This window comes from Larimichthys crocea, chromosome XV (genome assembly GCF_000972845.2).
Source record: "Larimichthys crocea isolate SSNF chromosome XV, L_crocea_2.0, whole genome shotgun sequence".
Classification (NCBI taxonomy): domain Eukaryota; kingdom Metazoa; phylum Chordata; class Actinopteri; family Sciaenidae; genus Larimichthys; species Larimichthys crocea.
The window spans coordinates 8,394,188-8,408,500 of NC_040025.1; the positions used below are offsets into that span (position 1 = coordinate 8,394,188).

The following is a 14,313-nucleotide window of genomic DNA, read 5'->3' on the forward strand; positions in this document are numbered from 1 at the left end:
GGGGCCCAAAATTCCTAGCGGCGCCCCTGATAGTAGGAGCTGTGATTCTTCTTCACCTCCTGAGCACTGCTGGCACCCCTCCAGCTACCAGTCCACCTTCCATATTTTGGTCCACGCAGTACTTGAACCGGCCACCCTTCGGTTCCCAAGCCCAATGGACTGAGGATAACCCTAATCATACCACAGTTAAGCCAAAAGGCTTTCTTAATGCCAAAAAAATGCCAAATGTATGCCATAATACAGCCAAAATATTTGCTATCTGGGTCCAACCTGCCTGCACACGCTTCTTCACCTCTTTAATTGTAGGAGCTGTGATTATATGACAAAAAAAAAAAAAATTGAATAAATATATATATAGGAGTATAATGTGACCCTTTTTTCGTGGCGGGATCTTTCTTTCTTTTCTTTTCTTTTTTTTCTTTTTTATTAAATTTTTGGCTCTGCACGACCTGAGACGCGTGTGGACCTGACGTCACCATTGTTTACTTTTACCTAAGCCACGCCCTCCGTTAGCAACTTGTGGCTAGCTCGCTACCAGAGCAGAGGCACCGCTCACCCAGACACCACCCCGACTACTACTCCGAGACTGTCTGTCCTTATAACACACACACACGTTTCTTTGGGTGAGTAGACGTCTATGTAACGAATTATCGGATTCTTTTTTTGGGGGGATATTAGCAGCTGGCAGGATACGAAGAGATACAAAGATAGAAAACGTTTTGGTTTACATAGCTAGCGTCACAGCGAGCTAGCTTTTGTTGTGCTGTTGCCACCCCGCAAAGCTCGGTCGACAACAGCAGGCTGTTTAAACCCAGAGAGATATATAATATAATATAATACAACAGTTAACGTGACAGTTGGTAACTTTTTTTAAAAAACCTCGCTGGTCTTGGTTTTTTTAAAAACGTGTTAACGGATGTCGGTTCCATTCATCTCGCGTCGAGCTTTTTAAACTGGACGAGAAACGTTTCATCGGATAATTCATTCAGGGATTTCATGTCTCGGGTGAAACGATCACGGTCTTGTGTACGTGTAAAGCTTGGTGAACACACCTAGGACGGTGTGAGCCTCCTTAAGGTACATTACAGGATGAAATCTTAAAAAATTAACCCATTGATCGATGATCAATCCACCACTGAAGAACTGATTGTATCCCAAACTTTGATCCAGACATGTGTCTACTTTTAGGTGATACACACTTAAAAATGTTGTTATCAGGGTGAGAAATGTAACTTTTTAAACCGCTCAATAGTCATTTTGTGTCTTTACACACACCCTAATTATGACACATCTTTACCTATTCAAAATAATTGATCCCTGAATGGTAAATTTGAGTGTTGAGTTCAAAGTGCTAAGAGTATAAATAGGATTTAAATATATAATGTATTTAAAGATAACTGATTTAAATGTTTATCCAGCTGTTTTTATGATTTATTTATTTTTTTACCATCCCGGCTTTGATGATGTTATAATAATAGCTCCCGTCTTTAAAAAAAAAAAGCAGCTGTCAAAAATTATATTCTTAACAGAGAGAGAGGGTGTATTATGTTTACTCCTTCTTAAGGAAAGGCCTCTCTGCCGTGTTTCCTTTACATCCTTTTGAAGAGCGTAGTGGCTCCACAGCTGGAGAATTGCCCCTGTGGTGAAGAAACACTTTTTTAAAGGACAGTAAAACTTTTATCACGCGGGGTGGTTTATTACACAAGTGCAAGCACGATGTGTTCGGTTATCATAATCCTGAGCGATCTAGATAATATTGTTTTTAATAATGCACAATGGAAATGTCTCAGTAACCTGGGGGGCCTGGTTGTTACCAACCCAAAAAAAATCAGCCTCTGACATCTTCAGAAATGTCTGCAGGAAACACTGCCCTTTGTCTTCAGAACTAATCCAGATCCTGAAAGCAAAAGTAAACAGAGTAGGGAGAAGAAAAAAAAAAAACGCACCCACAGCTGCCTGTTTGGATTAGATAGCTTTTAGTTTTTTTAGTTTGCAGGAGTCTTGTTTTAACCATCTAAGTTGCGACTTGCCTATGAATGACACACGCACATGCAGCTTAGACATAACTTTACTATTCGGTAGTCAGATATTAGTCATGTTCACATGCGGGAAACACTTTTTTTTTTCCCTCCTCCTCCGTGTAACTGTTGGTACATGAGTGCAAGTTTAATCAGCTCATCTATCAAATAAAAAGGTTTGACTCTCAGTGGTGCCTGACTGATTGATCGACTCAACGAGAGACGGATTTCTTTATGCGGATTTGATAGTTGAGTAACCCTGAAAAAGCTGCGGCGTTCTCCTCGAGGCCATGCGGTCTCTCTTTTTTCATTTGAGGTTTCCATCTGCTCACATTATTTGTTTGCCTACTTTATTTACCCGTGTTTATGCTGCTTAGCGTTCGACTCAAAAAAAACGCTCCCAAGCTGTATACATAAAAGCCTACTTGTGCATTGTACTACCTGCCACAGTCGTTTATCGCACCACCTGGTTAATGGTAAATTGTTCCAGAAGGAAGATATGTTTGCACATAAACACGGACCCGGGGCCCCTGTGTTTACAGTAGTCATGGCAGCACTCGGTTATTCAACAAATAGACCTAGCATGTTCCTCTCTCGCTTGTAGAGGAGAATGTTTGTCTTGCTGGGTAGAGCTATAACATTTGTGCCATTTACGTGGTTAATGAGCACATTATTGGTTCATTTCTATCATATATAGTTTAATTTTTTGTGCCATTTAAAAAACAAAAAAACAATCAGATCCATCCAGAAAGTATTATTCTGTTCGTACGTCACTTTTTTTTTTCCATCTGTGTGCTCATATTCTTATTTCCCCTCTCCTCAGGTCACTGAAGTCCAGATGCATGAGTCTGGGTCAGAACCAAGAAGCCACACCATTCCAGCAAGTCAGACAGAGAACGGGAATAACACGGAGAATGAGAGTCGACTGAGGAGCAGCCAGACTCCTCCTCCAGAGGCACCCAGGGTCAGTCATTCCAGCTGCATCCCCCTCCGCACGTCGGCATTAGTATTAAAAGTTTTAACAGACGTGATATACGTCGTGCTCTCTCGTGATTAATGCCGTACACGTGTAGATGAATTAGGCTCGTTTGATATGTGATCATGAGTCCTCTTTCTGGGGGAAAAAGTGACAAACTATTTCTGGCTCCAGCTTTCCAGTTCTGAAGATTCATAGCTTTTTCTCTCTGTCATACATGATAGTAAACAGGAAAACTTTGAACTTTGGCCTGTCGGTGGAACAAAACAAGTAACTGTAACTCTAAAGCTGTGAACTGGGACAGCTGAGAAACTGTGACACAAACATATTTGACTGACCAGATGAATCATTGCTGAATTAAGAAAACAACGTGCAGGTTAATCAATAAAAATAGTTGGATCACCGTTTGTTTTGAACGTATCGTTGTATCTCGTACATTATCTTTACATATTGCTAAAACATTTGCTTTAAAACTCGCTACCTGTTTATGTTGAATTTTAATAACCGAGCCATTGGAGACTACCGGCTTCTCGTTTATGGCGATCTGCTGCTTTTCATAGCTCTAAGTAACGGTAATATCTTTGGATTTTTGGCTGTTTGTTGGACAAAATAAGCTCTAAATCATCCTTTCCTTTTGGGATTGTACACAAACGTTTAATCAAAAAAGATGCTTTGCTGATTTTTAGACACTGAGTTGTTCGCTGTAGCCCTGAAGGCAAATGATGTTATGCTCCGAAAAGCTTTTTTTTTTTTTTTTTTGCTGTTGAGTGCAGTTACTTTGTTACGACGCCGAGCAGCAGCCTATTGCCAGCATGTAAATGTTTGTTCTCCGTGCTTTTACTTCACTGGGCTGTCAATAACAATTACCTCTGCTACCAAGGCATGAACGCACAGGTGGTCTGGCATCCAAATATCCTACGTTTTTTTCTTGGCATACGAACCAGACAGACGATAACAGACTTGCTATTTTAATTAGTTTTTTAACAGTGTCACTTTGACTCTCTCCGTCTCTCCAAGCTGCATTTTTTTTTTATTTGTATATTTCTGCTGAAGGGGGAGCACGGGGATTGTGGGGAGGTTGTGCAGAGGTTTAGAAGGGGGGAGGGCGAGCACAACTCCTGGTGGGCGGAGGGATCGGTGTTATATTGTTAGTTTTGTTTATGCTCACATCACTTAGGTTGAGCGAGGCTCTGTCAGATCAGGCAGAACGTCATTACAGAGCAGCGTTTCTGTTTTTTTCCTCAGACTTTTCAATGGAGACTATCAGGTTAGTCCAAGTCTTTCTGCATCTGTCTTGTCAGGTTTCAGTAGCAGGCTATTTATAATCAGGTCTTACCAGTTAAAATGTGTGTCTGTCAATGAAAGTGATGCCATATTTTTTGTGGGTTGTGTAAGTAAGTTAATATTTTTAGAGTTCTTTTTTTTTTATTTTTCATTATTAAATCTTCAGCTCAGTTTATGACTAAGTGTGTTTGTTTTTGCACTTTTTTCCTCGAGGCCACACCCGTTACATCATTTAAAGAAAGTATTAAATCCAATAAGGGAGAAAGGCGTATTGTGTTTGTTTTTGCAGCGAGTTCTCACTGTTCTTATTTGCTGTCAGTCATCTCAAAGAGTTCACAAGACCAGTCTTGCGGGAACAGATCTGTGTTTACACTCAGTTGCTCGCTGGTATGACTTTCAACAATAACAACAACAGAAGATGTTTGGACTTGCTGGCTGCCATGGCAACAGGGATTAGGCAAAAGGCTGTTGTTGTGTTGATGGTGTCCACAGAAAAATAGTGAGGGGGGGGGGCAGGGTCGGCGGTAACGGGCTCTGTTTTGTGGGATAGACCTGTTTTCATTGCTCTGGTGGCCACCTCTGCGGCATTGAATTTCATAAGAAAGGACAAACTAGGAGGCAGTCATCTGTTATTGTTAGCCCAAAGCCTGTGTGAAATTCACTGTCAGTTTGTTTACCCGATTGAAAACAGACTCTGCCTTCCAGAGAGAGAAATGTTTGTTTGTGGTTCAGGCCTTAATTAAAATACGAATCTCAAGTTCTGTTTTCATAAACAGGCTCTGTATGCTTTTTTTTTTTTTTTTTTTTCATTATTTATATCTCTGCGCAATTTTGATTACTCTGTTTATGTTTACCGTAAACATCCCTTGAGCTGCGAAGGCTTGACAGCGAGGGGGGATGGTGCGGTAATTGCTGCATGCCTCGCAGAGGATGTTGTTGTTGTTTTTGTGGTGCTGCTTGTTGTTGTTGTTATTGTTTTGATGGAGAATTCCCCAGACATCCTGTGTTGTTGTTGTTGTTGTTGTTGTTTTCGGTTGGTTCATTTTTAGCTCATATGACAGCAGAGCCAAGTTCAGCTCCTCTGGATTGACCAGTGAACCGAGAGATAAATAAGCAGCGCCCTGAGCAGCTATAAGTTCTTTTTTGAAAATTAGTTGAAGGCACAGGGGTCGAGCCTCGACCATGAGTCGACTAACTGACTGTCAGCGGCACAGTTGCATAATAATTTTTAGTCTCATTCTCGGTTATTCTTAGTCATCCAGGCTTGCTTATTTATGAAATGCAAAAGGTGAGGATTTCAGACTTTCCTTTGTCATGCATGTTAGTCAACTTCATATTTGGGGGTTTTGGATTGTTGCTCATACAAAATATGAAGACATATACAGACTCCACCTTCAGCTGTGGGAAATTAAAACAGACATTTTTCCTATTTTTTCGGACATTTTTATGCACGAAGCGAATAATCAGTTATGGAGAAAATAATCGCGACGTTGATCAATAATGAAAATAACGTAGATATGCTATCCAGCAGATACATATATTACATATATGTGCATGCACTGTAGTCCACAGTACACTCTACATTTACATAAACAGGGGGAAATCAGACACAATGTTCAAGATTCCCAACAACAAATCTACAACAAGTTGAGTTACAATTCTTTTTTCTGTTTGTAAAGTTTATTGAAACTCTTCTCACCCTGCCTGCTACCATATGGGCCGAGGCTGCCACATTAGCTGTATAATATCTGACGCTGCTGCATCATGAGGAGTTTTTTTTTTCCTTTCTTTTTTTCTTTAACATCAGAGGACACATCTGCAGCCGAGTGAGAAAACAGACTGTGTAGTGTGAGCGCATGATTTCGCCTGTGCGTGTGTTTAAACATCACAAATAACCTACTGTTCAGCTGCGCAAACGTATTTAGACCTGTTTATTTCAGTGTGACTTTTCAGCATTCTTTGGATTTAATTCTTTCCACCGCAAGTACTAGGCTATTAGTTGTTTTGATCCTGCCACACTGCCGTCACAGTTAAACGTTTGCTCTTCTAAAGTCTTTGTCTTGGATATGCGCTCTTAAAAAATCCCTGTCTGAAACTCTCTGTTAGGTATGACAGCAAAAATCTGGTTGCTCCAGAACTGTAGCTGCGTCTTTTAATCCTCTCCCCTTGATTAAAGAGAGACGGTTTCTCGTTTACATGTAAACGCACTGATTGTCTGCACCAGTGTGCAGTCCAAATATATTGAATGAAGGCGGCTTACACACCCAGATCAGCCTACGTATGTTGTCTTATTCTCTTTTTGTCACTGGAGTATTTGTGTCTCTTAAATTAAATGTCCTCTTTAAAGTGTTATGTCACAGACTTGGCTGCCAGTTTTTCTTTCTTGTGTGTTTTCTTCTGTTTTTGTGGATTTAAACTTACTGTTATGGGATTTTTAAATTATTTTTTTTTTGTGCTTTGAACAATGCAGGTTCCAGCGTCGTTGTCCATGATGACCCCACCAGCCGAGGCCCCACAGCAGCTGCAGCAGACATCACAACAGCAGATCCTCAGTCCTCAGCAGCTCCAAGCCCTGCTCCAGCAGCAGAAAGCACTCATGTTACACCAGGTAATGTATCTTTTACAAAGGTTATGCGTTTGTCACAGCGCACATAGCGCGCACAACGCTTTCACTTCTCTTAACACAAATTTCATCAACATTTCTGCAGCAACAAATCCAAGAGGTCTTCAAGAATCAGCAAGAGCAGCTGAATATGCAGCTGCTGCAACAGAAGAACGCTGGGATGGTTAGTCAAGAGGTAACCGTTATTTGTTACAGCATCATATTTGATCAGTTTATGAATGTTTGAGCATTGTAGCAATATTTATTATGCTACAGGGATATTAAAATGATTAAGACTTGATCAGCAGTACTAAAGTAACGTACAAAGTAATACTACTGTGGGGGGCTTAAGCAGCTCCTTCAACAACAGAGTGCTACTCCCACCATGTAAGAAGGAGCTAAACTACAGGTCCTTCATTCAAACAGCTGTCAGACTCTTTAACACCAGCGTGACTTCATGACTTTTATCTATACATATGTATCTATATCTTATTTATGAGTAATTTCTTATCAACCATGTGTATACAAGCTGTTGTAACAAGTGAGTTTCCCCGCACTGAAATCATTAAAGTCTATTGTATCGTATCAAATCGTATAGTATCGTATCCTATCGTATCGTACCGCATCGTATAGTATCATATCGTATCGTACCGCATCGTATAGTACCGCACTGTATCGTATCATACCGCATCGTATCGTACCGTATCGTATCGTACCGCATCGTATAGTACCGTATCGCATCGTATCGTATTGTAACAGTTATAGACCTGGATTATGTAGGAGGTGTTTTTATCTGTGATTACTTGTATGTTATGATTTCCAATTACACTCAACAAAAAAACAAAAAAACACTTTTTTTTGTTCCCATGTTTCATTTCAACCAGATTGAAGTAAAAAAAAAAAATCCTGTATGCAGGTTTCACTCACAGATTTCTTAAAACCTGTCTGCTGTCTTATCTAAACCAGTGATGCTTGTACAGTAGACACACAAACTCTCTTAAGCACACTCTGAAGCTGTTTTTTTTCTGCATCCACCATCTGATCATCTGTGTCAGTTTATTTATTTATTTTTTGTTTAAATAAAGCTGCACATTTTAGGGTGCCCCGAGGCACACCCGTGCTTGCTCGCGCTGTTTAATCAGCATCTTGATATGCCACACCCGTCAGGTGGATGGATTATCTTGGCAAAGGAGAACTGCTCACTGCTAACATGGATCCTAACATGTTTGTTGTTCAAGAGAAGTAGTCTTAGATCATTTACTCCCAACTGGGAAAACAAGTTTTCTTGTTGTGCGTGTAGCTTAAAGGCCGCTGCGTGCCATTTTTTTCTACTGCAAGTGCCTCGAGAAAATGTCCATACTCAGAAACTACATGTTGCTCTGTCCCAGTCCCCCACACTTGTGGTCTCATGAACTCAGATGTGTGTCATGTGTAAAAAAAAAAAAAAAAAGCCAAAACACAGTTACAGTTAAACTCACTCATCAGTTGTTTTTGTGACAGCATGACATCATCAATCTTGTTCTGAAAATCTTCCATCCACTCGCGGTCTTAACGTGTATTTACTGCAGGCAATTAACGGAAATTCAAAGCACGAGTAAGCGGTCAGTCTGAGTGCACGAGGCGGCAGCAGCAGCAGTTGTTGTTGTTGATGTTCTCTAAGCAGAAAATCGTTTTTTATCCAGTCACATCCAACTGGATGTTCCTGCTTATGTTTGAGAATGTTAAATTCTTAAAAATAAATATGTGACGCTCAAATAGACCTTTGTTCCTTTTTAAGTAGCTGATTTTATGACCCGTCTATTGATGGACAGCACCTGTGTAGTTTCCCGATGAGGATCAAGATTTCTTTTCTGAATCAAACTGTAGATAAAACCCAGGAGAAGCTGTAATCAGTATGAAGAATGGGGGAAGGCGCTCACTGACGGAAGTTGTGTTATCTCGCCGTCACAGCTGACAGCCCAGCAGATTGCCATCCAGCAGCAGCTCCTTCAGGTGCAGCAGCAGCACCTCCTCAACCTGCAGAGACAAGGCCTGCTCTCTGTCCTCCCCACCAGCCCCATTACAGCACCAGGTATAATGCGTTACAGTCTTCACTGCACCGTTTGTTTAAAGCCTTCGAGATTTAAGGTGAAATAACTTTCATGTGCTCGACGGCGTTTTCAGTTTTTAACTCAACGCCGAGGCAAGGGTCGATATAAATTTTCAAACACCGAGCCTGGTGTACATTACACTGACCCATTTATACCGCAGAGGGTAGGCTGAATAACAGAAACGCCTCTTTGTATAATGCAATACAGCAGCACGACTGCATCCTCCCAAAAATCCTCCCTAAAAACAGGCTCAGACGTAATGAAGCAGGAGTGTTGTCTTAGACTGAATAATAGCTATAAACTCAGATTTTTTTTTAATCTTGAGCTAATTCAGCATAAAGTGACTCATGCAAATGTAATGCCATCATTTATTTATACTGTATATATGTAATTTCAGGCTGTGAGAATGGTAGCATCTTGTCCGCTGGTGCAGACACCAGAGAGTCTTCCAGTCAACAATCCACCACCAACGGTCACCACACTCTTGTGAAGAGGAAAGAAAGGTGCTTTAAGCAGCTTATACTGTCCCGTCAGAGCTTTAGTTTCTATATATCCTGGTTTCTGTGTCATTCATTTTTGTTGATTTCCGTTTCAGTGGGTCACTGGATGAAAACGCACAGAATAGCCATCCTCTGTATGGGAACGGCATGTGTAAATGGCCTGGCTGTGAGACCGTCTTCGGAGACTTTCAGGCATTTCTCAAGTGAGTGGCGAAACCTCTAAAGGTGGCGTCGCGTTCATTCACATCTATCACGATGTGCAGCGGCGCAGAACTAGAGTAGAGGAAAGAAGATGTGTGTGTGTGGTTGTGTGTGTGTTTTCTGTATCTTGGCTGTAAATGTCACATTGTACTGTCAGCATTCATCATCATCAACATTACTTAATTTACCGTTATGTATTTTCTATTTCTGCGCGCGCAGAAACGATTAAATTGATCTTCAAGTTGAAATGAAATTATTCTGGAGGATTATTTAGCGTTTTCTTCTGCTCTGCTCGGCTTCAAAAGCTTTAAATGTGTTTTTGTCTGCAGACATTTGAACAGCGAGCACACACTGGATGACAAGAGCACAGCGCAGTGTCGTGTTCAGATGCAAGTGGTCCAGCAGTTGGAACTGCAGGTACGCGTTTGATTTATTCTCTTCATTTCTATTACTTTTGTTTTTAAATCAAACAACACGGTTTTGATTTATTAACAGCAGTTTTACAAAAATAACTCAACATTTCTTGCTCGGGTGGTGTTTTTTTTTTTTTTTTTTTAAGTATGGGAAAAAGAAATGGGAGAGCTAAACTCCAACACTAAAACGTCTGTTAGGTGTCAGCAGCGGTGGTGTTTTCACACCAGGTCTGAAAAAGCAGAAGCGATGTCTTTTAGATGATTACACCTTTCAGGATGCCAGAAAAGAAGTAGTTCCCACACCAAATGTCATTTCGTCATTTAACGAGAGCCGTGAATTCACAAACTTCTCGACTTCTATTTTTGGTCCTCTCCTCTTTTAACACACAGCTGAAAAAGGACAAAGAACGACTGCAGGCTATGATGGCTCATCTCAAGTCGTCTGAACCCAAACCCGCAGCGCAGCCTGTAAGTACCTGCCTGTGACTGCTTCATACAATTAAAATAAATATTGTTTTGCTTGTCGCTGCACTGACGTTTTTCCTGACTTAACTGCTTTGTTTTTTCAGGTCAATCTGGTGTCTAATGTATCTTTCTCCCAGGCAACATTGCCCAAAGGCCCTCCTCCGATGAGCGTGTCTCAGAGTGCCACGGCACCATCCACACCCCTGACGCCGCACTCTGAATCCCCCTCGGTCCTCACTCCCAATAGCGTGTTCACTGGAACCCCCGTACGGAGGCGATATAGCCGCTCTGTGAGCCAAGGTAGCAGTCAGAAGAATTCCGACTTTAATTAATGGGAAGCTTTTCATCGCGTGTTTCCAGCTGAAACATGTTTCTGCTAAGACGCACATAAACAGAAATTCATAGAGGCACAGAGAAGGGGTTCTTATTTTCATATTTATTTCAATTATTAAATATATTTCTTTTATCCCTCATAGTTGGAAATGTTTCTTTTTTTTGTTTCCTGTTCAGTCTGTATGTGTTTATATATAAATATTACTTGTTATCGTCTTTCCACAGATATAGTCGATAATAAGGAGTTCTACTTGAGCACAGAAGTTAGACCTCCATTTACATACGCTTCTCTCATTAGACAGGTAATGTGTACAATCACTATGCATAACCGCACAAATATTTAAATACCATAAGCAAAGCAAAATGAATCAGATTTATGTTCTTTATTGTTTCCTTTCAGGCGATATTTGAATCACCTCGCAATCAGCTGACGTTAAATGAAATCTACAACTGGTTCACGAGGAACTTTGCATATTTCAGGCGCAATGCAGCAACTTGGAAGGTGTGAACTTCTTTGAATATTAATATATGAAACTGTGAAAAGTGTATGGAAACATTTGGTTGCATTTGCATTCTTTTATTTGTAATCTTCCAGAATGCCGTCAGACATAACCTCAGCCTCCATAAATGCTTTGTACGCTTGGAAAACGTGAAGGGAGCCGTGTGGACGGTAGACGAGATCGAGTTCCACAGGCGAAGGCCCCAGAAGACCGCTGGAAACGGGTAGGTGTGCCCTGGACGTGAAAGCCAGAAACCCGGTGTGTTTTCAGATACAACTAGAAGCCAGAACGAGCCTGACCTTTCTAGCTCCACCTAATCAGTACATGCAGTATTTACTGTCAGCAAGTTTGTTTTCTGAGGAGTCTCTAAGTCTGCCAGTGTGCTACAAAGAAAATCAAAAATCGGCCTGTCCGCACACGCAAACGGGACGCCGTCGCAAAAGCGCCACATTTGTTGCAGGTTGCGCCAGCATGCAAAGCCGAACCTAGAAATTTCACACAGCCTTGATCCCTCTTGAAACTCCGCTGTCAGCAGGTGGTCAAAAAAAAAAAAAAAAGCCATCTGGTTTGCTATGTCTTGCCACGATGACTCAGACCCTTGTGTGTACTTTATTAAACAAACATACCTGGTGGTGCTGTGTGTATGTTGGCAGATGCTCACTCTGCCAGCAGTTTGAGGGCGTTTAACCGTTCACCATTTCCAAGTTATTGTTGCTGCACCAAACAAGTTTCCTGTCGTAGCAGAGCACCCATGCAGTTTCTAACAATGACGGATGACAGATTTACTTCTTGAATTTCTTAATTTTTTCAACAGTTAGGTCTCTGATTGTTATTTCTACCCAGTGACCGATGACTGATTTGTCTTAAATGTCCACGGTGAACGTGCCTCTTTATATTTTATTTACAAAGCGGTGTTGATTGGTGCCGTCGAGGAGCTCGGCTCTGAGGAAAAACAGAAAGTGATCTGATCTTCGGAAGGGTTGAGAAGTTTCCACTTTGAGCCACTGCTATCAGATAAAGAGGTCGATGTTCGAGCCGGGCATGGTGATGTCCGCAGATGAACACACTGTTTAATTCATTCATTCCCTGCACTTTTGCTCTTTTTGTTTTTTGAGAGAGATTAAAAAAAGACGCCGCCCTCCAAACTCTTTTGATACTGAATAGTTACTATAGCAACATCTGAAGAAAAAAAATCCAACGCTTGGACAGGCATGTCGTGTCTGGTTTTATGTACAATCCCTAATCAGGGCAGGTGTTTAGAGAACGTTTAACTGTAACGACAGCACCAAGTATTGTTCCGTGTGTGATGCCAATGCTCTTTTTTTAGGTGTCGATACTGAATTAAAGTACATTTTCTTTGTTGCATCCTTGTACCGACAGATCCCTGCTGAAGAACTCACAGAGCCGTCAGAGCTTAGCCGGGTCTGCTCTTCAGGTAAGAGACAGCTGATATATTCTTAATATATATTTTTAACCAGGCTGTTTTTTAATAGCCTGGTTTAAAATACAGATGATGTGTTTCCCAGCTGCATGTGTTACGTGTGCAGCATTAGAAATCTAAAAGCTGAGAATGCTACGTGTTTTTTCAGAGCGGTGGTCTAGACGTCAACAACTCTTTCTTCAACCCAGCCTCTATGGGCAGCATCCCATTGCACTCCTTGCCTCATATTCTCCAGGAGCAGATGAACGGGGCTCTCGCTAACGGATCCGGATACCAAAGTGACAGCAGTGCAACGCAGTCCCCTCCGCAAGCTTTGTAAGTGCCAGCTCCAGAGCTGCCCCCGATCTCTTTACCGTGTCGGACTCAGCTGTTATTTTAATTATGCGATCACAAGTCCTGATTGAATTTTTTTTTTATTCCCCTTGCATGTTCATCGAACCAGCATCAAAGAGGAGCAGGAGGACGAGGAGATATGTGAAAATTATCCCTACGAATCTCCGGAGAGCACAGACGAGCACGGCCAGAGCCCAGAGATGAACCACGATGAAGACAACGGCAGCCCGGAGAGGCCCAATCTTCATTTCGATCGCGTGCCTTCTCTCTGACTATGAGGTTCTCTCCACTACTGCAAAGCCGCCTCACTCACAAAGCCTGTGTGACTTTGTATTCCCAAAAAAAAATACAACAAAAAAAAAAAACAACTGCTTCATCTACATAACCAAACACTCTTCTTCCTGGGGATTTCTTTTTTTTTTCTTCTTCGTATTCATCAGCATTTCTTCTTTTTTGTTGTTAATCTAGTTCTTGATTCTTTCTGTACAGTAGTGTGAGATCACGAAATCTGTGGAACTGTCTGTTCATGATTTTATTTTTCTTATTTTATATACCGTTTCTGTACACAAAGAGGACCATGATGAGCAGAGAAGCCAAAGGAAAGGGAACAGATAGTTAGCACTTCACAATGAAAGTTTCCCCCCCCTCCCCTTCTGTATAGCTACTTTGTGCTACATTGGGGCCACACTACCTGATTTTATTTTAGTAGTGATAATATATATATACATATATATATAAAAGAAATTTGAAGAGGAAATAAAAAGATGAAAAGGTTCACTGCCAACATGATCTGATATATTTGTATTTGATGTATAATCAATTGATCAAAAGAATAAGTAGCTTCTTTATACTTGTTGGTCTTTTTCACCCCTTCCACGAAACATTGTTGAATTCGCTCTAACTGAGCTTGTAAGAGTAGATAATATAGATTTACCATTATTGTAAACCAATGCATCTCTATGAATAATAAATTCCTCATGATAAATGTGCAATGCTGTATGCGTCTTTGATCAATTGCGGTACGCCTAAGTCTCGTCTGTCCATTCAGGTGTTTTGAGAAGTGGCCTGGCTTGACTTTTTTTCTTTCTTTTTTTTTATATTGACATAATGCCATAATTGAATGGATCTTCCATGCATTATGCCATCACGGATTTGTA

General features: G+C 41.0%; 1 protein-coding gene across 2 annotated transcripts; it reads left to right on the forward strand.

Moving 5' to 3' along the window:
* The first annotated feature begins 488 nt into the window (after positions 1-488).
* On the forward strand, positions 489-14,148 carry LOC104932177 (forkhead box protein P1-B). 2 transcript variants are annotated; one of them, XM_010747341.3, is made up of 16 exons: positions 489-623; positions 2,842-2,982; positions 6,749-6,886; positions 6,987-7,076; positions 8,747-8,951; positions 9,368-9,473; positions 9,566-9,673; positions 10,001-10,088; positions 10,475-10,552; positions 10,654-10,849; positions 11,108-11,184; positions 11,283-11,384; positions 11,478-11,605; positions 12,763-12,817; positions 12,972-13,138; positions 13,266-14,148. In XM_010747341.3, the coding sequence occupies exons 2-16, from the start codon at positions 2,857-2,859 to the stop codon at positions 13,426-13,428; spliced, it is 1,827 nt and encodes a 608-aa protein (XP_010745643.2). In that variant the 5' UTR covers positions 489-623; positions 2,842-2,856; the 3' UTR covers positions 13,429-14,148. The 2 variants fall into 2 exon arrangements, with proteins under 2 accessions (XP_010745643.2, XP_010745644.2); XM_010747342.3 differs by having other exon boundaries at positions 8,831-8,951.
* The last annotated feature ends 165 nt before the right edge of the window (positions 14,149-14,313 follow it).

Coding starts and splice junctions, on each gene's coding strand:
- LOC104932177 (XM_010747341.3), top strand. CDS start 2,857: ATGCATGAGTCTGGGTCAGAACCAAGAAGCCACACCATTCCAGCAAGT. Junction 8,952..9,367: donor CAGCCCCATTACAGCACCAG/GTATAATGCGTT, acceptor ATGTAATTTCAG/GCTGTGAGAATGGTAGCATC. Junction 11,606..12,762: donor CAGAAGACCGCTGGAAACGG/GTAGGTGTGCCC, acceptor TTGTACCGACAG/ATCCCTGCTGAAGAACTCAC.